At 43.6% G+C, this 27,707-nt stretch overlaps 2 protein-coding genes across 2 annotated transcripts in view; both read right to left on the bottom strand.

The window, feature by feature from the left end:
• The window catches only part of LOC122922400 (NACHT, LRR and PYD domains-containing protein 12-like), a 56,894-nt gene that overhangs the window by 5,082 nt on the left and 24,105 nt on the right, over nucleotides 1-27,707 (bottom strand). The window contains 4 exon segments of the mRNA XM_044272997.1: nucleotides 1,535-1,705; nucleotides 13,357-13,772; nucleotides 13,775-15,054; nucleotides 17,046-17,171. Coding sequence (XP_044128932.1) covers nucleotides 1,535-1,705; nucleotides 13,357-13,772; nucleotides 13,775-15,054; nucleotides 17,046-17,171 — 1,993 coding nt within the window.
• LOC122922401 lies at nucleotides 23,216-26,653 on the bottom strand. Its single transcript, XM_044272999.1, has 2 exons — nucleotides 25,877-26,653; nucleotides 23,216-23,514 (listed from the first exon to the last, which is right to left on the bottom strand). Exons 1-2 carry the CDS (start codon nucleotides 26,594-26,596, stop codon nucleotides 23,506-23,508), a joined length of 729 nt encoding a protein of 242 aa, XP_044128934.1. The 5' UTR covers nucleotides 26,597-26,653; the 3' UTR covers nucleotides 23,216-23,505.

Below are 27,707 nucleotides of genomic sequence, written 5' to 3'. Positions count from 1 at the left end.
AGGGATTCCCATTCCCAATACCCCCGAATCCCTCTTGCTCTTCGCCTTTGACCTCACCATCCCAGCCTACAAGGTCTCCCTCTTGAAATATATGCTTCAAGCTGCCAAAACAGTCATTCCCCGCCACTGGAAGTCACCCTCCCCCCCCCCTACTAATGGAGTGGTTTGAGGAAATTGCTCTCCACCAAAGGATGGAGGACCTCATCTGCGTTTCCCCACTGGCCGTCTTAGTTTTGTGAAGGTGTGGAGCCCATGGGAGACGTTTCGCACCTCCAGTGAGTACCGGGCTGCACACTTGTAACCAGCGCTCGTGTCTGTTCCTCACCCCTCCCCTTTCCCTTTCTTCCTTGTGTCCCCCCCCCCCCTGTTCTTGATTACGTTCTTGATACAGGGGCGTATCCCCTGATGTTTTCTACTTTGGAAACTGATATTCATTGTTTTTGATTGATTGCCACATGCTGTATGTTCAGCTTCGCTTTAGTGCTTTTGTCCTATATACCTTGGAAAACTCAATAAAATCTTGAATGAGGAAAAATAAGAACTCTACTAACCCCCATAGGAGTTACTCTGTGCGGCCTAACCCCTTAGGGACAGGAAAAACACTGAGGGTGAGCGTGGGCTTCTTAAACTCTCTCTCTGTGTATTTCCTGCCCCTATAGAGGTCAATCTCATCCGTAGCCGTCATGGTGGATGAAACGGAAAACTAGCATAGAGTACAGCATATATGAAGGAATGCTATACAAACGGGGTCATTGCAGGATTATCTAGTCTTAAAGGAAGCTACATAATATAAAAGGAGGAGAAGGGCAGCAAATGTATGGAGAGAACACAATGAACAAATGATAGGTTAGGAAAATTTACGAGTAGTGTTGAATAAGTTATCTACCCCAGTATGTTCTGTCAGTGATAGAGAGCTGAGCTCGTCTATGCAGTTTGAAACATGTCTGGACATTCAACACACACAGTAGTAGTTCAGTCTGATGAAAGCACTGGAAGTGACAGGATGGCAAGTTCAGTACAGTGCGGGTCTACAAAAAAAGTGAGGGATTTGGAGTGTTGTTCCAGGATTTAAAATTCCTTACAAAGGAAGAAACGAAGCCTAAAGAAACCCATGAAAGGATGATTGTGGTATACCATGATTATGCGCCTTCCTACCATAGGTAGCACTTACCTGGGGTAATTATCAATTGATTCCCTATCCCATTTAAACTGCTTGCCTCAAAACTTTATTAGTAAGAAGGCCAGTAGCAGTCAGACATTAGTAGGGAGGTCAAGGAGCAGTCAGCAGTTTTTCTGACTGCTCCACACATCTCTGTCCTGTGCACATCTCTTATACTCCCTGTAATTCCTCTATCCTGCAGGCTGGACTGTACCTGGTGCATTAGTCAGACATTAGTAGAGACGTCACATATCAAGGAGCAGTCAGCAGTTTATCTCATAGACATAACAATGGTGCGGAGCATAAAATAGAATAAAATTAATGTATAACGTGTGCCCCACATGTCTCCGTCCTGTACACGTCTCTTATACTCACTGTAATTCCTTTATCCTGCAGGCCGGACTGGACAGAGCCTCCATCAAGTCACTGAAGTGAGGACCAGACAGACAGTTACCAGACAGGTCGAGTAGCTTCAGGTACCGGTTATTCCTTATTGCAGATGCCAACTGAATGCAGGAATAGTCTGTTAGATTATTCCAGGTCAATCTGTAAGAATAAGAAGATGAGATGTGGGTGAGGCGTCCACAGACCGTTAGTATAAAATCCGTAGATTGTGACTGTGGAGAGAAAATGTCCCCAGCTGTTAGTAAAATCCATAAATGTCATCACTAGAAGCCGCCTCTTGTGTGTGGTGGATGTCAGGAATGGCGGCAGCTATATGATATGTCCATGTCCTAGAAATCCAGAACCCTGAGGAATGTCCTCACTTTATGGCATGTCATAAATCAGTGATGATGGCAGCACATGAATGTACAAGAGTCATAAAGCTGGAGGAACTTGTGTCAGCGTCATCAGCTGCTGAGAGCTCTCCTTCCTCCATCTATTGTGGCCCTCAGTCTTTGGCCCCTGTGGCCTACATTCTCCTCTAGTCTTTACTCAATTAAATTTTGCATATAAATCTGCTCACAATAATGGAAACATTGACGTCTACTAGGGCTGAAACGATTACTCGATTGAATCAAGTAATTCGACACAAAAAATTATCAATGCAAATTTTTTGCATCGAGGATTAGTTTGTGTCATGTGACCACAGAGCGGGAGTGAAGCACTTGCTATTACTAACCGCTTCGTGGTCACCCGCCGGCCTGTACTGCATTGGATTCTGACACATCGTAAGCGAGCACTATGACCCGACGCTATGTGACGTCAGGATCTAGTACAGCGCGCGGAGAAGAAGAGGAAGGAGCTGTGGAGCGGCGCCCCTACAGGAAAGGTAAGTATTTTATTTCACTGGCGCTGGGGACATGGCACTGAAGGGGGACAGCTGGCAATGGATGGCATGGAGGGGCAGAATGGAGTGGGGGACAAGGAGGGGCTGATCTGATGGCACTGGGGGACATGGAGGGGCTGATCTGATGGCACTGGGGGACATGGAGGGGCTGATCTGATGGCACTGGGGGACATGGAGGGGCTGATCTGATGGCACTGGCAGAGTGGGGGACATGGTAATGGATGGCATGGAGGGGCTGATGGCACTGGGGGAGTCAAGCTGAAGGCACTGGGGGGTGTGGGCGAGCTGAAGGCACTGGGGGAACGGAGCTGATGGCACTGGGGTGAGGGGGAGCTAATGGCACTGGGGGAACTGATGCACTTGGGATGATCGCACAGGGGGGAATGAAGGGTGTTGGGGACTGATGGCAGGGGGTCTGATGAATTTTTATAAAGGAAAACAGTCTATTAATTCATTTTTTCTTATTAGATTACTCGATTATTCGTAAAAAATTATCAATAGTCGATTTCTAAAATAATCGTTTGCTGCAGCCCTAACGTCTATATAGCAGACCTTTTTGCTCGGGTGAGGATTATAAGTAGCTTATAAACTATTATTAAAGGGCATGTGTCATCAGATTTATACCTATGAGACTGGCTGCCCTGTTTCATGTGCACTTGGCAGCTGAAGGCTGCAATCAGCCTCTAGGAGCAACAGGGGTGTTACTGTTACACCTAGAGGCTCAGATCTCTCTGCAACTTCAGCACCTTCTGCACTTTGACTGACAGGGCCAGGTGAGATGACATTTACACTTCCTGGCCCTGTCAAAGTGCAGAAGGTGTGGCAGTTACAGAGAGAGCTGACACTCTAGGACTAACGGTAATGCCCCCGTTGCTCCTAGAGTCTAATTTGCATATACTAAAACAAGCAATGCGGGCACATATGAACATGGGACCAACACAGATGCCTTCCACTGCCCAACGCACATGTCACAGGTCAGCTAGTGTCCTAGGTACAAAACTGCTGACGGATGCCCTTGAATACCCAAGACACATCTGTCATACAACTGTCACGGATGGTGTTGCAGGAAACTAGAAGATACAAATAAAGATCCGACTGACTTGATCCCAAACTAAGGAACATAAGGGCGAGCCCTATAAAAGCCCTAAAGCTCTCCCTGACTGCTCAGCCCATGCAAAGATCTTTATGATCGATAATTGCATGCCCTCGTACCTAGACTGTGTGACACCTGAAAACCCTATAATAGTGAGGGGACACGACCACCGGCTCCCTACACTTAATACGGAGGGAGTCAGGGTCACCTAGGATCAAGTCAACAGGAAAACACAAATAAAGGAACAGACTTTACTGAAGAACCAGCAGTTACAGCCTCTAGCAGTGAGCACAATCCAGGAAGTTGTATAAACCGCAAAGTGATGCAGTATGGGAGGGGATATGAAGGGATGCAATCAGTGCAACTAGATGACAGCTGAGAGAGGATAACGAGATGACAAAACGAAACCAAAACAAAAGAACCTCAAGCAAGAGGTACTGAAAAACGTCTGTTAGAGCTTGATCTGGTGGTGACAGTACCCCTCCTTCTACGAGTGGACTCCGGACACTCAGAGCCCACCTTCTCAGGATGGGACCTATGAAAAGCCCTGATGAGACGAGTGGCCTTAATGTCCGCCACTGCGACCCAAATCTCTCCTCAGGACCATAACCCTCCCAATGAACGAGGTACTGGAGAGAACTGCGGATAATGCGAGAATCCACAATCCTAGAGACCTGAAATTCAAGATTACCATCAACCACAATCGGAGGAGGAGGCAAAGAGGAGGGTACAGTGGGTTGGACATAAGGTTTTAACAGGGACTTGTGAAAAACATTATGGATCTTCCAAGTCTGAGGAAGATCAAGATGAAAGGCAACGGGATTGATGAGGGACAGAATCTTGTAAGGCCCAATAAACTTAGGACCCAACTTCCAGGAGGGAACCTTCAGTTTGATATTCTTAGTAGACAACCACACCAGATCACCCACATTCAGGTCCGGACCAGGCACACATCTCTTATCCGCCACACGCTTATATCTCTCACTCCTCCTCTTCAGATTACCCTGAATATTTTGCCAAATAAATGACAAAGACGAGGAAAATTTCTCCTCATCAGTTAAACCAGAAGACCCCTCTCCAGAGAACGTCCCAAACTGCAGATGAAAACCATATGCACTAAAAAATGGTGATTTATCTAAGGACTCCTGGCGACGGTTATTTAAAGCAAAGTCCGCAAGGGACAAAAAAGAACACCAATCCTCTTGATTCTCAGTCACAAAACAGCGCAGATATGTCTCCAGATTCTGATTGACGCACTCTGTCTGGCCATTCGACTGCGGGTGAAAAGCAGAAGAGAACGACAACCGAACCCCCAAGCGAGAACAGAAGGCCTTCCAGAATCTGGAAACAAACTGCGTGCCCCTATCCGAGACTATGTCTGAAGGAAAAGGAATAAAATGCGCACTTTTGCTAAAACGGTCTACCTCTCCCAAAATCACAGTCTTAGCCGAGGAACGAGGCAGGTCCGTAATGAAGTCCATGGACAGATGTGTCCAAGGACGGGAAGGAATGGGTAATGGGAGGAGAGGAGCCGATGGCCGTGAATGAGGGACCTTGGCACGAGCGCAGGTCTCGCAGGCTGCCACAAAACCCTCAACCGTCTTATGAAGAGCCGGCCACCAGAATCTCCGAGCAATGAGATCCACAGTGGCTCTGCTCCCTGGGTGCCCAGCAAGGACAGTATCGTGGTGCTCCTTAAAAACCTTGTGTCGTAAAGCGAGAGGCACAAACAACCTCCCAGGAGGACAAAGATCAGGAGCCTCTGTCTGGGCTGCCTGAACCTCTGCCTCTAAATCAGGGTAAAGAGCAGAGACGACCACCCCTTCAGCCAAAATGGGACCCGGGTCTTCAAAGTTCCCCCCCTCCCGGAAAACAACGTGACAGGGCATCGGCCTTCACACTTTTAACACCAGGGCGGAACGTGACAACAAAATTAAACCTGGAAAAGAATAAAGACCATCTGGCCTGTCTCGGGTTCAGACGCTTGGCTGACTCCAAGTAGGCCAGATTCTTATGGTCGGTAAACACGGTAATAGGGTGTCTGGCTCCCTCTAGCCAATGGCGCCATTACTCAAAAGCTAATTTGATGGTCAACAACTCCCTATCTCCCACATCGTAATTTCTCTCTGCGGAGGAGAGTTTCTTTGAGAAAAAGGCACACGGTCGCCATTTGGCAGGAGAGGGACCCCGAGACAAGACCGCACCCACACCCACCTCAGAAGCGTCCACCTCAACAATGAAAGGTAGAGAGACATCAGGTTGTACCAAGATGGGAGTAGAAGCAAAACTCTCTTTGATACTAGAAAAGGCCTTACGCGCATCTACCGACCAGGAGGAAAAATCCACCCCCTTTCTAGTCATATCAGTGAGTGGCTTAACAACAGAGGAATAATTCAAAATGAACTTCCTGTAATAATTGGCAAAACCCAAAAAGCGCCCTTGAATACCCAAGACACATCTGTCATATAACTGTCACGGATGGTGTTGCAGAAAACTAGAAGATACAAATAAAGATCCGACTGACTTGATCCCAAACTAAGTAACATAAGGGTGAGCCCTATAAAAGCCCTAGAGCTCTCCCTGACTGCTCAGCCCATGCAAAGATCTTTATGATAGATAATTGCACGCCCTCTTACCTAGACTGTGTGACACCTGAATACCCTATAATAGTGAGGGGACACGACCACCGGCTCCCTACACTTAATACAGAGGGAGTCAGGGTCACCTAGGATCAAGCCAACAGGAAAACACAAATAAAGGAACAGACTTATCTGAGGAACCAGCAGTTGCAGCATCTAGCAGTGAGCACAATCCAGGAAGTTGTATAAACCGCAAAGTGATGCTGTATGGGAGGGGATATAAAGGGATGCAATCAGTGCAACTAGATGACAGCTGAGAGAGGGACACGAGATGACAAAACGAAACCAAAACAAAAGAACCTCAAGCAAGAGGTACTGAAGAACGTCTGTCAGAGCTTCTCAGAGATCTGGCGGTGACAACAACATGGTGCACATATTAGTCCCATATTTTTAATACAAAGATAAGACATTAGTAATGGAGCTTGAGAAGTGTTTTAGGCTTCAGGTTGACATACTCAACCCTCTCACCTATTGATCTAAAGAAGTTTAATTTCAGATTTTTCCCTCAGTCATGTTTGACATCAATCTGAGATACTTACAGTATAGTCCATACAGCGACAATCCAAACCTAAAAGGGTTTTTACACCATAGAAATAAATAGTAAATTGATTTTGATTTCCATAAATATCTGATCTTTAGGGCCTGACTGCTGGGAACACCCGGAATTCTGATAGGACACCCAGGCTCTGATCCAATGAAAAACTGGAAGCACTGCAATGAACGGGAAGTACAGTAAGAGCCAAATGTGTACTAACATATGGGTCACTAGACAAGCCAGGTAAGATCTACACAAGGTTTCCACATCAACACTGCACCTCCTGACAGATCTCTGAAACAGACATATCATCACAATCTCAGAAATGCTGACTTGTTCTTGTAGAGGTCTTCTAACATTATGTAATACCGGCACCGTTACTTCTCTTCTACATTTATAAGGCAAGATCCGAAGTCTATCATCTACTAATTCTTTGTTACACCACTCCACTTCCTCTCACCATCCACAGGTAATTAAAGTCATACCTACGGGCCAATTTTGTAAGATCAGGAGAATTTGTTCAAGTGACCTCCATTTTGTACACCAAGCAAAAGACCTTTACAGACTGTTTTAAGAAAGGGTATATAGTAAAAAACTCAACAGACCGGGTTATACCCCTTGAGAAAGCAGTATGCGAAACGCGCGTTGGAGAGTGGACTGGTGGTGCTTGTATTTTGCTGTGGACTATATCGCGGTCAGTATAATCTGCAATGGTATTTTGTCCTTTCTTTTTGGTAGAGGTTACCAATTTTTGGTGACTAATTGGCTTTTTACTTATTTGATGCCTTTGCGTTCCGTGTGTGTCACAACTGGTGATATTTTGTTTAATGTACGAATCCTCTTTGGCTTATCCATCTTGTAGTTGGTTGCTGCTGGAGCCAGTATCTATTAATCTACCTATTCAATTATTGCTGCTGACCGCGTATTTGCACTTGCACTTTATAAAAAAAACTAGGGCTGGTGGTGCATGATTGGTGGACTAAAAGGATAATATTGTTTTTAATCCTGTGTCAAACATGTGTATTACAGTGATTATAATAACATTTTGTATGGTATGATTATATCTTGTTTTGGTATATTATTTAATATGATTTAGTGAGTATCCATATATCATTTTTGATATTGTTAATTTGACTATACAGTGGGTATAAAAAGTCTACACCCCTGTGAAAATGTCATGTAAAAAAATGAGACAAAGATAAATCATTTCAGAACTTTTTCCACCTTTAATGAGACCAATAAACTGTACAACTCAATTGAAAAACAAACTGAAATCTTTTAGGCGGAGGGAAGAAAAAATATAAAACTAAAATAAAGTGGTTGCATAAGTGTGCACACCCTTAAACTAATACTTTGTTGAAGCACCTTTTGATGTTATTCCAGCACTCAATCTTTTTGGGTATGAGTCTATCAGCATCGCACATTTTGACTTGCCAAGATTTGCCCACTCTTCTTTGCAAAAACACTCCAAATCTGTCAGATTGCGAGGGCATCTCCTGGGCACGGCCCTCTTCAGATCACCCCACAGATTTACAATCGGATTCAGGTCTGGGCTCTGGCTGGGCCATTCCAAAACTTTAATCTTCTTCTGCTGAAGCCATTCCTTTGTTGATTTGGATGTATGCTTTGGGTCGTTGTCATGCTGAAAGATGACGTTCCTCTTCATGTTCAGCTTTCGAGCAGAAGCCTGAAGGTTTTGTGCCAATATTTACTGGTATTTGGAACTGTTCAGAATTCCCTCTAGCTTAACTAAGGCCCCAATTCCAGCTGAAGAAGAACAGCCTCTTGGCATGATGCTGCCCCCACCATGCTTCACTATGGGGATGGTGTTCTTTTGGTGATGTGCAGTGTTGTTTTGGGGCCAAACATATCTTTGCAATTATGGCCAAAAAGTCCAACCTTGGTTTCATCAGACCATAATACCTTTTCCCACATGCTTTTGGGGGACTTCAGATGTGCAAAATGTAGCCTGGCTTGGATGTTTTTCTTCGTAAGAAAAGTCTTCCATCTTGCCCCTCTACCCCATAGCCCAGACATATGAAGAATACGGGAGATTGTTGTCACATGTACCACACAGCCAGTACTTGCCAGATATTCCTGCAGCTCCTTTAAAGGGATTCTGTCACCTCTCATAACACAAATTCTGATTTTAAACCAGTCATGCTCCACAGATTACCTTGAATCGGCTTTGCTGTTTTATACTGTAATCCGTCCAGTAGTTTTGCAGAAAAAGGACTATAGGTTATAATTATGCTAATTAGTCCTGAAGGTGCCCAGAGGGGCGTTATGTTCCACTTTGTGTGCCCAGTAACGCCCCCCTGCAGTGCCCGAAACGCCTTCCTCCTGAATCCCTAACGGCCCACAGCGTCTCACCCCTTTCCTCCCCCTCCCTGACAGCCGAGCGAAGTCTCGCGCAGACGCAGTACCCACTGAGGGCTGCGCCAGTGCGATTTGCTGGAGACTGAGGGAAGAGCGAGCATCGGACGTCACAGATAAGCATCTGAGAGGCCAGATCTCTCCTGGTCCCATGGTTACGCGGAAAAGGTCAAGATATTTTAGAGACATGATAACTAGGAGCCACTATGTGGCCCCTAGAAAGGGTGGGTTGTTTGGAGACAGAGGTCCAAGGTGGGGCACTGTTCCATGTGGTAATTGCACTGCTTGTCGCTATAGAACAAGGGGGAGCAAAGAATACAAAATAGTACACCAGTATGACGGTGTGACGGGGTGGTGTACTCTGCCCAGTGCCCGTGTGGGCTGATTTATATAGGCATGACAAAAAGGGCTTTGAAGGTGAGAATTGTAGAGCCATAAAAGCAGCAGTTGAAATTCATGACCCTGACAAACTCAAGAAGTTGAAACGCATGGAAGCAACCCCCAGGGGTTACGGTTCGGAATTAGGGGGGTGGGCGATATAAAGAAATGCCTCCTTCAAAAGGAGACAAGATGGATGGTACTGCTGGATCCTGTAACTCCTCAGTTTCAAATCCTTTTTATGATGTTTTTTTATGTATGTGTGTAAGTAATTGTAATTTTTGTTTTTGCTTTTTTTATTTAGTTCTCAGATATTGCGACCTGGATGTCTTTTTTTCGGATAAAATATGTTGGAATAGCAACTATATGCATTTATGGGTAAATATTTTGTCTGGACACCCTCCTCTTATAACACATCTGGGGACCATCTCAGGACGGACAAGGTCACACAAGAGTGTAATCATTTATTGGACAATGTTATAGATTGTTCTTAACTTTTGGTCTCGTTATTATAGGTTCGAATGTTTACTCTAAAGGGTTTAATATCTCTATTCGTATGATGCTTGGGAGGATCGTGCCTGGGACTAATGCACTGATATGCTTAAGTTTACCCATCTCCATGGCAATACAATTGTGCGCGTCTGTTAGTGTGGCTGAGCGCGTCATTGGAGTGCGCTGAATGGCAGCGCCACACTGGACTTTGGAAGGCGGGCTGGATCACTGTTGGTGGGGATGTTTGAGGTCGCCACTGTCATGATGACGCGGCGCGCATCACCCAGGGATTATGCGCCAGATATACGCCACCTAACTTTGTTTTGGCACCAAAATCCGATAAATAATGGCACCAGGTCAATTTACATTTGACCTCCTGACGAAGCTTAAAGGACGAAACACACGTCAAGGCATTTACCTGGCTACCCTATTACCTCCTCCCCCTGATCACGTCCACAGGTGAGCCCAGTGGGGACTGATATTTGGTTCTCCATTTTTGCTTGATTTTTCCTAACTTTATTTAGGATGGGACGTCCCTCTCTTATATGAGCATGACTATGGGATATCGGTTCGGTGATATTATATTTACAATTGGTCTCACCTGTGCATTAGCGTTAATCACGATTAGAATTTTTATTGCGAATATCATCACTTCGAGAATTCGCGAAGATGTAGAATATAGTGCTATATATTCGTAATCACAAATATTCTAGATTTTTTTTTATCAGTAACCTCCCTTCTTGCTTGTGGGCCAATGAGAAGGCTGCAATGTCTTTGTCAGAGCTTAGCAACATCCCTAGCAACCAATAGGAAAGCTGCCTACCCCTTACTATATAAGAACCTCCCCAGTAGGCATTTTCTGCAGGTTGTTTTGCAGTTCTGAGAGAGAGCAGTGTAGCTGATAGGTTCCAGTGCAGGGTGTTAGGTAGTGTGATAGGAATTACAGTTTCTCTGCTGTCCATACAAAGTTGCATGTATTGTGCAAAAAATATGTGCATCATTAGTGCCGATTTGCGCAATCGCAAAAATATTGACTGGAGATCACGAATTCTAGAATTCGCTAATTTATTGTGAAAATTATGTGAAAAGTTCGCAAAATATTGCAAAAACGAATATTGCTTATGCCGTTTATCACTACATTGCATGTATAACACTTGTCAGGGCCAGTAAGGTTTGGGGGCCTGTGGTTTCATATAGCATTTAACCCCTTAAGGACCCATGACGTACATGTACGTCATCTCTGGCCATGACTTAAGGACCAGAGAAGTACATGTACGTCATGGCGATTAGGCGGGTGCAGGAGCTGAGCCTGCCCGATCAGCGGCAGAGGTCCGGCAGGCACTGATAGTCGGATCCCTACTGCATGCGCCGGCATCGGTGAAATCACTGATGCCGGCGCATTCACCCATGCACAGCCGCGGTCAGCGCTGACCGCGGCACATGCGATGTCCGTGCAGGGAGATAGCAACCATCAGGTCCCCGCGCTGCTGTGATGGGGACACGATGGCATGGAAGGCAGCATGATGCCTTCCTTAGGCATCGTGACAGCCTGTGAGATCCAGCCGCTGGATCTCACAGGCAGGAAGGTTGTAAGTGTATTACAATAATGTAATGTAATATACTTACAGCCAATGCATGACAATACAGAAGTATTGTCATGCATTGCAAAGGGGATCAGACCCCCAAAAATTGAAGTTCCAGAGTGGTACAAAAAATAAAGTGAAAAAAATTTTTACAAAAAATTTCGTTTTACACAAAAAAAATGTTAAAGTTTCAAGTAAAAAATAAAAATAAAAATAAAAATTATCCTTTTGCCAAAATAAAGGGAATTTTTTTTAAAAAATAGGGAAAAAATAAAAGTAGACATAGTAGGTATCACCGTGTCCGTCTCTAAAAAACTATCACATGACCTAACCCCTCAACTGAACACCGTCAAAAAAATAAAATAAAAACTGTGCTAAATAAAAAATTTTTTGGTAACCTCACATCACTAAAAGTGCAACACCATAAGATCAAAAAGGCGTATACCCCCCCAAAATAGTACCAATCTAACCCTCACCTCATCCCGCAACAAATGAGCCCCTACCTAAGACAATCGCCCAGAAAATAAAAAACATATGGCTCAGAATATGGAGACACTAAAACATACGTATTAGGTATTTCTGCGTCTGTAACAACCTGCTCTATAAAAATACCACATGACCTAACCCCCTCAGGTGACCACTGTAAAAAATAAATAAATATGAAAACATTGTCAAAAAAGCCATTTTTTGTCACCTTACATCACAAAAAGTGTAATAGCAAGCGATCAAAAAGTCATATGCATCCCAAAATAGTACCAATCAAATAGTCATCTCATCTCGCAAAAATGATAACCTACCTAAAACAATCTCCCAAAACTGAAAAAACTAAGGCTTTCAGACTATGGAGACACTAAAACATGATTGTTTAAAAAATGGTGTAAAACTTACATAAATAAAAAAAAAGTAGACATATTAGGTATCGCCGCATCCGTAATAACCTGCTCTATAAAAATATTACATTGCCTAACCTCTCAGGTGAATTCCGTAAAAAAAAAAAAAGCCATTTGTTGTCACCTTACATCACAAAAAGTGCAATAGCAAGCGATCAAAAAGTCATATGCACCCGATAATGGTACCAATCAAACCGTCATCTCATCCCCCCAAAAAATGAGCCCCTACACAAGATAGTCGCCCAAAAATTAAAAAATAAAATATGGCTTTCAGAATGTCGAGACACTAAAAAAATAATTTTTTTTCAAAAATGCTTTGTTATGTCAAACTGAAACAAACAATCATTGTCATATTTGGTATTGTCGCATCCTTAATAACCTGCTCCATAAAATTACCACATGATCTAACCTGTCAGATAAATGTTGTAAATAACAAAAAATAAAAACGGTGCCAAAACAGCTATTTTTTGTTACCTTGCCTCACAAAAAGTGTAATATAGAGCAACCAAAAATCATATGTACCCTAAATAGTACTAACAAAACTGCCACCTTATCCCTTAGTTTCTAAAATGGGGTCACTTTTTTGGAGTTTCTACTCTAGGGGTGCATCAGGGGGGCTTCAAATGTTAACCCTTGCTTTGTTACTGTAAATAAATTGATTGAAATGGAAAATCTGCCAAAAAAGTGAAATTCTGAAATTTCATCTCCATTTTTCATTGATTCTTGTGGAACACCTAAAGGGTTAATAAAGTTTGTAAAAATCAGTTTTGAATACCTTGAGGGCTGTAGTAGATACCTGACCCCATCAACTATATGATAGGACTCATACTAACAGGCATGGAGTGTAAATGCTATGAATGGATCAAATTATTTTAAGAACCTTACTAACACAGAAAGATGAAATATAATTAGTATTTTACCTCAGATTCTGCAGGTTATGTAATCCTGGAGCAAGTCTTTCTAATCGTTCATTGTCTAAGGAACAGGCCTGTAGATTGAGGTCTTCTATATTTTTGCAGGTGTCCAGAATAAATGCTAACACTGTGCAGTCTAGAGCCGACATACGAACATTGGAAAAGTCAAGACTTCTGTGTAATTGTAGTGATTCCAGCACCAGAGCCTTATTCCGGGATTCATACAGATAGAAAAATGTACTGAGAAGACGTCGCTTGTTGTTCTTACTTTCCATTGGCCTCTTTTCTACCAGAATGAAGTTCTTCAGCCAAGTGATGACATCTATAGACGTCTGAGTTGCTCCTCTGTCCAGGTATCCAGTTAGCATTGACCTGGTGGAGCCATCTGATAAACCACACAGGAAACGGAGGAACATCTCACAACTCGTCCATCAGGATAGGATTTGGCATCTTTTAGTGATTTCTGTAACTTCTCAGGAGAATAGTCCACATAATGCACCAAGGCAGAGAAGAATTCCTGAACAGTGAGATGTAAGAAGGAATATGACACAGGTTCCTCCGATTCCATCAGAAAACTTGATAATAGCTTTGACGTATTGTCCACATCGAAACAGTCCAGATCTCGGTGATCAAAGATAAGCCTGTGATTCATTACTCCATGTTCTGCCATCCATCCGATGGACTGAAGGATCTTGTGAGCGTCACTTTTGTGCAGGCTGTGATTGAACAGGATGTTGGCGACAAATATCGCAAAGAGCTGGGTGACAGTTTTGGGTAATAATGACACTGGCTGATCACTACTTGTTGGCTGGAAGCTCCTGGATAATACTGTACAGATGATCCAGCAGTAGGACGGGAGGTAACAGAAGGTGTACAGGGTGTCATTCTGCTTCACATAATTAAAAGCCTTTTCCGCCAGTTCAGGGTCAGGGAAGAAATTTTGAAAGTACATCTGTCGTTCTTCCGGTAAAAACCCAATGATTTCCACTATTCTCTTGAAAACTCTACAATCAATTGATGCCAGTCTGGTTGGGCGACTGGTCATTAGGACAGAACAACCATCAAGAAGAGACTTTCTCACCAAACTAACCACAATCTGACCACAAGGTTCAGGCAGTTTAGGACTAGAGCACAAGTGATGTGATGAGAAATCCATGTTATAAAAACTTTCATCTAAACCATCAAATATAAAGAGAAGTTTTTCTGGTTCTTGTAGGATGTTACTAAGCTGCTCCTCCAGATATGGGTACTGATGAAGGATTAGAGACTCCAGACTAACTTTATCCAATCCGAATTCTCGGAATTTGAAGAAAAAGACAAAGGAGAATCTTTGATAGAGATCCCCCTTCACCCAGTCATAGACAACCTTCTGCATCAGTGTGGTCTTCCCTGCACCGAGCACTCCACACACCATTACCATACGTGGCACTTGTTCGGATCGGTGGCACCAGTGGAACAGTTTGTTGGGGGAAATGTGCAGTAATTGGTTTTGTTTTCTCTTTAAGTATTCCTCATGTTTTACCCCGGTCTCTATGAGCTCATTCTCAGAGCGTTCTCTGAAGTGATCATTGGAGACAATGATGAGGTTGACATAACGTGTAGAGAATGGAAAACTCTCCTCTCGCTGGTCACATCTTGGAGGTTTGTTCTCTAGAAGTTTCTCAGTTCTTTCATGTAAATGTTTCTTGTGACGGATCTGGAATTCTATAGAGAATAAGAAAATAAAGGTCAAAGACCAGACACAAAATTAAAGAAATACCTTTAGTGAGTAATTTGGGGTCGTGAAAATAGTCTCTATAAACGGTATGCATTACAGTATGTCTTGATGGACAAGCACAGTGGACAATAAATGAGGATCTGAAGATATTTATAAAAATCTTCTTTAGAAATAACATCCTTAGTTCAGAAAAAGAAAGCAAACTATTACCTGCTCCCAGATGTGCTACAGTGGAGATACCTTTAGACTCCCAAAAACAGAGGTCCGTTGACAGCAAGTGGAAGTATATTTTTAATCACTGGGCATTTAATCCACAATAGTAAACTCGCTTATTAGTCCTGGAAACCTTCTTAGAGAGAAACCCTTGCCAAAATACATGCCACAGAGATGAATTATTCAATAAGCGAGATTCCATCTGCGCCCACTTTTTGGAGGGGTCATTAACCTACCAACTTTTAAGTTGGTCAAGAACAGTAGCTCTGTAGTATGAAAGAAGGCAAGGGCACCTCAGATCCCCCCAGCTTGGTGGGCTTATAAAGTATATCTGCTGATACGCTTGGCCGCTGCTTGTTCCAAACAAACTGCAAGAGGAGCTTTTAAAGTGAGGAGATCACATGACGTGGGACAATAATAGGCAAATTACGGAATAAATATAGAATCTTGGGGAGAAAGCAAATGCAGCATAACCAAGAAAGTGGGTAAAGGGAATAAGAAGCAATATCCAGTTTGAGTTGAGCAATAAATTTGTGTATTGTAGTTTACTGATGGGAAACATAAGTACAATGCCCAAGTATGGAACACTATCAGTAGCCCATTTAAAAGGGAACTTGACTGTAATAGTTTGTGTGATCTCTTCTGATAAATGCATGCCCAACATAGTTGATTTGTGGGAGTTAACCTTGTAGTAGCTAACCCTATCAAAGCAATCAATGAGACCTACTATAGACGGCAGAAATACCTCAGGAAAGGTAACCAAAATAATAACATTGTCCGCAAAAAGACCAGTCTGATGATCTACATTGCCTCTCTAGATACCCTGTATGGTCGGTGACATACTAATATGTTGGGGAAATCGTTACATGAGCAACGTAAAAATAACAGGGTAGTTAGTAATTTTGAAGAGGAACCCTGAGGTATAAACCCTTGCTGAGGGGTATACAAGTCCAAAATGGATGATAAGAGCCATGAGGGGAACACAAACCGACACAGGACCTCCCTTCCAAGAGCACCAATGTACATGGTTGAACATCTTCTCCGCGTCCAGAGAGAGAAGCAGAAAAGGCGTCTGACTCTAAGCCACCACTGACAGGATATAAAAAAATGTTGCATACCATCCATTGTTTGGGCGGTGCTTGATAAAGCCCATCTGATTTGCGTCTATCAGCGCCGATAGAAGATCAGATAGGAGAGTCCCCATAATTTTCGAATAAAGCTGCAGAGCCAAGTTCAATAATAAAAACGGGCTAAAGTTGGGTGGAGAATCTTCTCCAGCTTCAGGAGTGTAATAAGTAAAGCGTCCAACATCTCTCTGCAAAAAAAAACCCCTGAGGTAGCTGCTTCAGTAAAGAATCGAGCTAATTAAGGAAGTCATTTTTATAGCATTCATGAGGCCATCATGGCCTGGGGACTTGCCAATTTGAATAGCCAGGGAAATTTCCTGAGCTGAAAAGTCTCTGGAGACCGAGAGCCCCTGAGACTCGATCAGGGCAGGTAAATTAATCTGATCCAGAAATGCTTCAAGCTATATAGATCTGGGTGGGAAATGGAAGCATCATGAGAGCGTCATCAGCAATACCCTACAGATCCACAACCCGTGACCTATCCGAACAAAACTCACTTGTCCCCCTGCCAATAGTGCTGCAAAATTCCTTAGCGCTAAATCATATTGATTGGCATTAAACTCATGTAGGCGGGATTGAAGCTCCAAAATTTCAGCGGCCCAGATAGGGCGCAAACATTTACACTCACACGTACGTACCTTTTAGTTGTGGGGGCAGTTGGTGTCCATGTTCATCCAGAAGGATTTGCTCCACCAGAGAGTCACCTAAGATGCAATACAAAGATCCGTGGCTAGTGTGTGCGTTATTCAGCCTGCTGATAGTCTCTAAGCAAAAAATATTATAAAAGTTAAAAAGTTTAACTAGTTTCATAATAACCCCATCATGACATATGACGTACTACTAGGTTACAGCAGGAAGTAACTTCCCACAAATTGACGTACCAGAATGTCATCATAATTGGGTGGACACAGTAGCTGGGCCCACCCAATCGATGCAGGGGCCCGGCTGTAACTGACAGCCAGGCCCCTGCTGTTTCCACCAGCATCACTGTAAAAGTTGATGCCGGCAGATTAACCCCTTATACGCTGACTGACGCATATAAGAGGCTCGCGGAGGGAGGGGGCTTCCTCTGCCTCTCCATTGCCCCCCTGCTCTTCCTGCAAAAAACAAGCCCCTACACAAAAAAAAAAATATGGCTTTCAGAAAATGGAGACACAAATCCATTAATTTTTCCCCCCAAAAAAGCTTTATTATGTAAAACTGAATCAAAAAAATAAAGGCCCCTTTTTCACGGGCGAGTTTTCCGTGCGGGTGCAATGCGTGAGGTGAACGCATTGCACCCGCACTGAATCCGGACCCATTCACTTCTATGGGCTGTGCACATGAGCTGTGATTTTCACGCATCACTTGTGCGTTGCGTGAAAATCGCAGCATGCTCTATGTTGTGCGTTTATCACGCAACGCAGGCCCCATAGAAGTGAATGGGACTGCGTGAAAATCGCCAGCATCCGCAAGAAAGTGCGGATGCGGTGCGATTTTCACGCATGGTTGCTAAGATGAAAGTCTATTCACTGTATTATTTTCAATTGGAGGAGGCGAGTTAATTTTTATTTTTACCCCTCAATTGACCTTCTACTAAGCATTCCGTATTAAAGAATGCTATTATTTTCCCTTATAACCATGTTATAAGGGAAAATAATTACATCTACACAACACCTAATCCAAACCACATTCAGTTTTTTATCACGCGCGTGCAAAACGCATTGCACACGCGCAATAAAAACTGAACAACGGAACGCACCCGCAGTAAAAACTGACTGAAATTGAGTACCTACTCATGCGGGTTTGCAACAATGCACCCGGGACGCATCCGGACCTAATCCGGACACGCTCGTCTGCAAGGGGCCTAAAAAAATACACATTTGTAATACACATATTGTCACGTCCGTAACAACCTGCTGTTTAAAAATGATCTGTCCCGTTACCTTGCTGCACAAAAAACGTAATATTGACCTTTCGAAAAATAATACATACCCCAAAATGTCACCTTATCCTGTAGTCTCCAAAATGGGGTCAGTTTTTGGGAGTTTCTATTGTAGGGTGCCTTAAATGTGACATGGAAAATTAAAATGATCCCAGTGAAATCTGCCCTCCAAAATCCATATTGTGCTCCTTCCCTTCTGCGCCCTGCCGTGTGCCCATACAGCAGTTTACGACCACATATGGGGTGTTTCTGTAAACTGCAGAATCAGGGCCATATATAATGAGTTTTGTTTGGCGGTTAACATTTGCTGCCTTACAGAAAAAGAAGTGACATTTTGAAATGTCTCCTCTATTTTCCTTAAATTCCTCTGGAACACCTAAAGAGTTAACAAAAGTTTGTAACATCACATTTGAATAACTTGAGGGGTTTAGTTTCTAAAATGGGGTCATTTATGGGAGAGTTCTATTATGTTAGCCTCACAAAGTGACTTCATAACTGAATTGGTCTTAAAAATTTAAAAAATTGCATCTAAAATGGTATTCCATCTAACATACAAAAAAATAAAATGGGCATTTACAAAACGATGCCAACATAAAGTAGACACATGGAAAATGTAAAGTAAATTTACAAATGCAACATCTCTCAAGTGCAACTCTTAAGTGCACAGACTGAATTATACCAGAATTGAACCATAAGGGGACCACAGGTAATTACAGACATCGTTAATGGGAAAGAAAACTCTATTTTCCAACTTACTCTTCCCACTTTTCCACAACCTCCTGAAATACCCCCACATCCATTCACCCAACAAGGAACTATTCATATCTTCCTCCATCTTACCTTCTCATCTGACCGCTTGCACAAACCTGTTTGGCAACATAAAACACTTCCTTCCCAAACACACACAGATACCTCCTGCCCTCTCCTATTCTCACCTATTAACACTTTCTCTGCTTCTCCTTATTGCTGGTGATATCTCTCCAAACCCAGGCCCCCCTCAGCAAATCCCCACTATCACCTCTACGTCCCAATACAAATCTCCTTCTACAAATTTCTGAAACCCCTTAAACTTAATAACCATTCCTCTGACCCCTGCTCCTTTGGTTCCTCTTGCAGGAGCATTATGGAACGCACGCTCTGTCTGTAACAAACGGTCGTATATTCATGAACTTTTCATCTCTCAAAACCTTTCCTTTCTGGGTCTCACAGAAACATGGCTGACACCCTCTGACCTCCTTCCCTGCTGCACTCTCTTATAGTGGATTTCAATTCACTCACCCGCCCCGGCTGAAAACATGGTGGAGGAGTTGGTCTTCTCCTATCAGACACCTGCTCCTACAGCCCAACTCCACTGCCACCCTCCATTACGCTCACCTCATTTGAAGTACACTCTGTTCGCATCTACTCTCCCTCCAACCTTCAAGTAGCCGTCATTTACCGCCCCCCAGGCCCAGCCACCATCTTTCTTGACCACTTTAACACCTGGCTACTACACTTTCTATCTGCCGACATCCCCACCATCATCATGGGTGACTTCAACATCCCTATTGACACCTGTCACTCGGCCACCTCTAAACTTCTGTTGCTTTCTTCCTCCTTCGGCCTATCACAGTGGTCTTCAGCTCCCACCCACAGAGATGGTCACACTCTGGATCTTATCTTTACCCGCCTCTGCTCCCTATCTAACCTTTCTAATTCGCCTCTCCCCTTATCCGACCACAACCTACTCACCTTCTCTTCATTGGTCTCTTCTGCTGCTCCCCCGGTCCACACACTAACACACCCCCGCAGGAACCTTAAACATCTCGACTTTGCTTGCTTTCTGTCTCTCTTCTCCCCACTCTCTACCATCTGTTCCCTCCAAGACCCGGATGCTGCTACCACACTATACACTCACCTAAAGAATTATTAGGAACACCATACTAATACGGTGTTAGACCCCCTTTTGCCTTCAAAACTGCCTTAATTCTACGTGGCATTGATTCAACAAGGTGCTGATAGCATTCTTTAGAAATGTTGGCCCATATTGATAGGATAACATCTTGCAGTTGATGGAGATTTGAGGGATGCACATCCAGGGCACGAAGCTCCCGTTCCACCACATCCCAAAGATGCTCTATTGGGTTGAGATCTGGTGACTGTGGGGCCATTTTAGTACAGTGAACTCATTGTCATGTTCAAGAAATCATTTTTCAGTCTTCAACAGTCCAATTTTGGTGAGCTCGTGCAAATTGTAGCCTCTTTTTCCTATTTGTAGTGGAGATGAGTGATGTCTTCTGATGTTGTAGCCCATCCGCCTCAAGGTTGTGCGTGTTGTGGCTTCACAAATGCTTTGCTGCATACCTCGGTTGTAACGAGTGGTTATTTCAGTCAACGTTGCTCTTCTATCAGCTTGAATCAATCGGCCCATTCTCCTCGGACCTCTAGCATCAACAAGGCATTTTCGCCCACAGGACTGCCGCATACTGGATGTTTTTCCCTTTTCACACCATTCTTTGCAAACCCTAGAAATTGTTGTGCGTGAAAATCCCAGTAACTGAGCAGATTGTGAAATACTCAGACCGGCCCGTCTGGCACCAACAACCATGCCACGCTCAAAATTGCTTAAATCCCCTTTCTTTCCCATTCTGACATTCAGTTTGGAGTTCAGGAGATTGTCTTGACCAGGACCACAACCCTACATGCATTGAAGCAACTGCCATGTGATTGGTTGACTAGATAATCGCATTAATGCGAAATAGAACAGGTGTTCCTTATAATTCTTTAGGTGAGTGTATAACACCACAATAAGTACAGCTCTGGACACTGTTGCCCCCCTCACTCACAACAAAACCCGAAAAATTAACAGACAACCCTGGCACACCAACCTGACCCAAAAACTCAGACAAGCTTCCAGGGCTGCTGAGCGGCGATGGAAGAAATCCCATTCTAAAGATCATTTCACCGCATACAAGCAATTCCTCCTCATATTCAAATCCTCATTCGCTGATGCAAAACAGGCCTACTTCTCATCTCTCATATCTTCCCTGGCCCACAGCCCTAAACAACGTTTTAGCACTTAACTCCTTTCTCTGTCCCCCAGCGCCCCCACCCTCTCCTCTCTTCTCAGCTGAGGACTTTGCCAAATATTTCAAACAAAAGAAAGTCAACATCAGAGAAAGCTTCACTACACAGTCCCCACAGACCCTCTTCTCAACTGCTCAGTCCTCTTCTCCCAAAACCAGCTTCTCCACCAATAAAGAAGAAAAACTCTCCACTCTACTCTCCAGATCACATCTGACCACCTGTGCACCTGACCCAATCCCATCCCACCTCATCCCTAACCTCACCACAGTGTTTATCCCAGCCCTAACTCATCTCTTCAACCTATCACTGATCTCTGGGGTCTTCCCCTCTGCTTTTAAAAATGCTACCATTACACCCATCCTCAAAAAGCCTTCACTTGACCCATCTTCTTTGTCCAGTTATCGCCCCACATCACTTCTTCCGTATGCCTCAAAGCTACTTGAACAACATGTCCATTCTGAACTGTCCTCTCACCTCTCTTCCTGCTCCCTCTTTGACCACCTACAATCTGGCTTCCGACCCCACCACTCGACTGAGACTGCCCTTACCAAAGTCACCAATGACCTACTGACAGCCAAAACCAAGAAACAATACTCTGTCCTCCTTCTCCTTGACCTGTCCTCTGCCTTTGACACTGTTGACCGCTCCCTTCTGTTGCAAACTCTCTCATCTCTTGGCATTACTGACCTGGCCCTCTCCTGAATCACATCATACCTCACAGACCGGACGTTTAGCGTCTCCCACTCCCGCACCACCTCTTCGTCTCTTTCCCTCTCTGTTGGTGTCCCGCAGGGCTCTGTCCTAAGACCCCTGCTCTTCTCTATCTTACACTTTTGGCCTGGGACAGCTCATAGAGTCCCATAGCTTTCAGTATCACTCCTACGCTGACAACACACAAATCTACCTCTCTGGTTCAGACATCACCACCTTACTATCAAGAATTCCACAATGTCTATCTTCTATATCATCCTTCTTCGCCTTTCGCTTTCTAAAACTTAACATGGATAAAACAGAATTCATAATCTTTCCCCCATCTTGCTCAACCCCCCCAACAGACCTATCTATCACGATCAATGACTGCACACTCTCCCCGGTCAACCAAGTTCGCTGCCTTGGAGTGACCTTGGATTTTGCCCTCTCCTTCAGACCGCACATCCAAGCCCTTTCCACCACCTGCCGCCTCAAACTCAAAAACTCCCACATCCGTGCTTTCCTCAACTTTGAATCTGCGAAAATGCTTGTACATGCCCTCATCATCTCCCGCCTAGACTACTGCAACACTCTTCTCTGTGGCCTTCCATCTAGCACTCTCGCACCCCTCCAATCTATCCTCAACTCTGCTACCCGACTAATCCACCTCTCACCCTATTACTCCTCTGCCTCTCCACTCTGCCAATCCCTTCACTGGCTCCCCATTGCCCAACAAATTCACTTCAAAGTACTAACAAATACATACAAGGCCGTCCATAACCTGTCTACTCCCTACATCTCTGAGCTACTGTCCCGATACACCCCCACACGCACTCTCCGATCCTCACAAGACCTCCTTCTCTCCTCTCCTCTTATCACCTCTTCCCACAATCGACTCCAAGATTTATCCCGTGCATCCCCCATACTCTGGAACTCGCCACCCCAACATATCAGACTCTCACCTACAGTGGAATCCTTCAAAAGAAACCTGAAAACCTACTTCAGACAAGCCTACAACCCTGTTGTTGTGTAGAGAAGGGTCGGCACTGCTGGATGGACGCGGTGCACGAGTCAGTGGGTAGACGTCCCAATACTTGCAGTAAAAGGAAAAAAGACCGGCACTCGCGATGATGATGAATGTTGCGTTTATTCAGTCACATATTATAAGCATATAGTGACGCGTTTCAGCACAACACGTGCTTTCATCAGACTATACAATGCACCCCTATCACATCCCTTTTATACACAGAGGAAAGGAGGAGTAACAGAAAAAAAGAAAAAAAGAAAAAAAGAAGGAAATGACATCATGATATATAGCTCCGCCCACTTCAGGGCTGACACAGGTATAATAATGAAAGGTGCAATAAACCAAACAGATCAGTGTAAATACATTGATGAAACAATGAAACATTCAGGAATCAAGTCCGCTGAAAGAGACAAATAAAATATATGTTATTATAATATAAATTTTTATAATGGAAATAATATAATCAAGAGACTAGGTGAAACTAGAAATATTGTATTCGCGATTGAGCCCCCTTGGATCCAAAGTTTGTAACCGATGGATCCAATAGGCCTCACGCTTGAGAAGCAAACTATTCCTGTCGCCACCGCGACGAGGTAAAGATACACTCTCGATCACTTGAAACCGCAACTGCGATATCGCATGACGCTTCTCATGGAAATGATGTGGAAGGGGTAACAACAAGTTCTCAGTGCGGATGGTGGACTTGTGTTTACTAAGCCTATCTTTAATGCGCATTGAGGTTTCCCCTACATAGACCAAACCGCAAGGACATTTCAAAATATAAATGACATTTTTGCTGTCGCATGTGAACATGCCTTTAATTGGGATTTGTTCTCCAGAATGAGGGTGGGTGAAGGTTGGACCTCTAATGACACTCGAACAGTTGTTACAATTTAAACAGGGAAATGTGCCCTGACGCGGAGTAGTCAGTGTGGTTTGTCTGACTATAGGTTTATTGGTGCCTATATCTGCTCTAATAATTTTGTCACGAATATTGTCAGCTCTTTTGAAACACATCATCGGAGAATTTTGAAATATCTCCATGTGAGGATATGATCTGGACATGATGTGCCAATGCTTATTGATTATGCCCCTTATTCTCTGTGTCCAAGGATGGCACTTCACTATTAGTGGGATACGTGGTGGTTTGGTGATCTTCTGTCCCTGCGGTTGATCTAACTTGTTCTTTTGAGATTGTAATAAATGTAGGGGATAGCCTCTATTAAGGAACTTTTTAGTCATCTCTTGCAACCTAATTTCACAGGTATCAGGATCAGTCACGATCCTTTTAACCCTTTGATACTGTGAAAAAGGAATCGCCTTCTTGATAGCTGGGGGATGGCTACTAGTGTAGGTAAGTAGACTATTTCGATCTGTATCCTTGATATATAAATCAGTATACACTGTACCATCATCCTTACGCTTTACCCATGTATCAAGAAAGGATATTTGTTGAAAATCGAAGTGTATGGTAAATTGAAGCTCGCTCCAAATGGAGTTAAGATGACTATTAAATTCCATGAGGGATCGAACGTCGCCTCGCCACACGCAAAACACGTCATCTATAAAACGACGCCAGAATATACAATGCTTTAAATATAGAGAATTAGAATAAACAAATTCACTTTCAAACGATGACATATAACTGTTTGCGTACGGCGGCGCGACGTTCGATCCCATCGCGGTCCCGCGGCGCTGTTGGAAAAACGTATCTTGAAATAAGAAGTAATTTTCTTCTAGCACTAATTTTAAAAGTGTCAGAAAAAAATCCTTCTGTGCTGGTGTATAATGACTGGTATTTAGTAATCTAGATGCTGCCTCTAAACCCTTTTCATGAGTAATGGAAGTATAGAGGCTGCATACGTCAAAAGTGACCAGTATGCAGTCTCCATCCAGGTGTAGGGGACGTATTTCACTCAAGAAGTGTCCTGTGTCTCGTAGGTAGGAAGGAGATAACATGGTCAAAGGTGTGAGTACTTTCTCCAGGAGAATGGCTGGGGGAGAGAGGATTGAATCGGAGGAGGCCACAATAGGGCGTCCCGGTGGTCTTGTCATGGACTTGTGAATTTTCGGAAGGGTGTAAAACACCGGTGTAATGGGATGCTGGTTTATCAAAAATTCACTTAGTTTATTATCTATGATACCATCCTCTCTCGCCTCAGTCACTATCCTCTGTAATGCGCCTTTAATTGAAAAAACCGGATCCGATTGCAAAATCTTATATGTCTCATTATCTCTCAGTTGACCTAAGATCTCTGTGATGTAATACTCCCTATCCAGAATCACAAGGGCACCTCCCTTATCTGCTGGTTTGAATATAAGTGATTTGTCCTCTAATATACCATTCAGTGCATGTTTCTCTTCAACTGTTAAATTGTTACGTATCTGCAAAGAACCTTGTCTACATTGTTGCAATAGAGAATTAACATCTCGTTGGACTAAATTAGCAAAAGTTTCAACTGGATGGTATATTTTAGGAGGAACAAAATGACTTTTGACTCTCAATGAAAATTGTTGCAATGTTAATGAACCTGACGGCTCCTCAGAGCTAACATAACCGTCCCCTATGTCATCTACATCAACATTTTTAGCGAAATGTACTTTAAGACGTATATTACGGAAAAACCGCTGCAAATCAATGTCCAGAGAAAAGGTGTCCAGCGTCCCTGTGGGGCTAAAGGACAGTCCCTTCTTTAATAAATTCAATTGCGCAGGACTCACAGTTTTACTTGAAAGATTAACAACTAAGTTCTCGGCAGTACCTGCGATCTCGTCAGTCTCGGTGCGTCTGCTTCTCCTATGATGGCGGCCGGCTCTCCTGGTATTGCTCTTCTTTTGCCGCGGCGTTTGCCTAAAAAATGAATTGACGTTGCTCCCGAGGTGTCGCTGCCTGTGCTGGAGGTTGCAGATCCCGTTCTGCGATCTCTTGTGAAGAAAGGGATAGCTGTCCCGGACTTGTCTTGCCACCTGTACACTCGCTGTGATGAATAATCCTCCACATCTCGGAGGAACTTGGAGCGTTTGGTAGCCTCTATTTTCGCCTGTAGTTCTCTGCATTGTTTGTCGGTTTTCTCATACAATGTCGCGAGATCCTCTGATTTGAGGCAATCCCTCAGCTGTTCTTTAGCAGTGGTAATGTGGGCTTTACACTCTTCAATGGCAGTGTTAAGATATTCCACTGTTAGAACAATCAAGTCCAATGAACATTTATTCAGAATGTTAGAGAAGCGAGTGCAGTATTCAAGGTTATTACCAAAAAATGTTGGTCTCAATTTCACCCTTAGTCCTCGCGGAATTCTCTGTGTGCGGTGATATTCTGCTAAAGTAGCAGCATGTAGTTCAAGCGCAATCAGGTGTTTGCTTTCTTTCATTAGATTCCTGCTCTTCAGCTCACTGCTGGGAATCTGGAGAAAATCAGTTGAAGCTGTAACTTGCGATACAATGTCGCGGGCCTCATCCTCTGTGTAAGCAAAGGTGCTCATTTATAGGAGTAAATGCGTGCACGTACCAAAAAGTCAGGCAATCTTGTGTAGAGAAGGGTCGGCACTGCTGGATGGACGCGGTGCACGAGTCAGTGGGTAGACGTTGTATAGTCTGATGAAAGCACGTGTTGTGCTGAAACGCGTCACTATATGCTTATAATATGTGACTAAGCCTACAACCCGTGACCCTGCTGCCTCTATACCGCCATGCCCAACTTCACCCGCACCTACTGTGTCCTTCTCCCATACCATGTAGATTGTAAGCCTTGCGGGCAGGGACCTCTCTCCTTCTGTACCAGTTTTGTAAGCCGTCTTGTTTATGATTAGCCGTCTTGTTTATCGTATGTACAGCGCTATGGAATGAATGGCGCTTTAATAATCAATAATAATAACTATTACTATCATCATTATCTCTCTTAAAACCAGAGACATTAGAATTTAGAAAATTGTGAATTTTTAAACATTTCTGGTAAATTTGGAATGTTTTTATAAAAAAGGTGACATATATTTAACCCTTTCCCAATTGCCTAACCTAAATGTTATGTCAGTGGTCGGATATTTAAAGATGGTGGGCGGGCGCCATAGATGCCGGTTGCTTGTTGTTTTTAACAGAAGGCACCTGGGGCTAATAGCCAATTCCCTGTTTGTTTGTTCATTTCACCTCCCTCAAAAATATTGAACAAAAAGTGTTCAAAAAGTCAAATTTTCCAAAATAGTATCAATGAAAAGTACAGATCATCTTACAATAAATGAGCCCCCACGCAGCTCTGTACACATAACTACAAAAAAGTTATAGTGGTCATAATATGGCGATGCAGAGAAAAATATTGTTTTATCCAATGTTTTTTTTCAATATTAAAATATAAGAAAAACTATATAGCAGGCACCAGGTTTCTACGGCGCTTGCAATGGATCGGATGCCACCTTTAATGGCCTGACATCTGCCGTACTATTACAGCAGATGTCAGGAAGGGTTTAAATGCTATTCTGCCCTCTCACTCCCTGTCAAAGGTTAGGTTCCTAGTTGTCTAGTTAACAAGGGCAGATATTCTATTCTGTCTGTTGGCCGTGTATCCAACTTCTGCTTCTTTTTTTTTTTACTGACTCGGAT

Source organism: Bufo gargarizans, unplaced genomic scaffold (genome assembly GCF_014858855.1).
Source record: "Bufo gargarizans isolate SCDJY-AF-19 unplaced genomic scaffold, ASM1485885v1 fragScaff_scaffold_322_pilon, whole genome shotgun sequence".
Taxonomy (NCBI): Eukaryota; Metazoa; Chordata; class Amphibia; order Anura; family Bufonidae; genus Bufo; species Bufo gargarizans.
Note: the sequence above shows the minus strand (reverse complement) of the source record. Positions and strands in the feature narration are given on the sequence as shown.

Coding starts and splice junctions, on each gene's coding strand:
- LOC122922401 (XM_044272999.1), bottom strand. CDS start 26,596: ATGAGCACCTTTGCTTACACAGAGGATGAGGCCCGCGACATTGTATCG.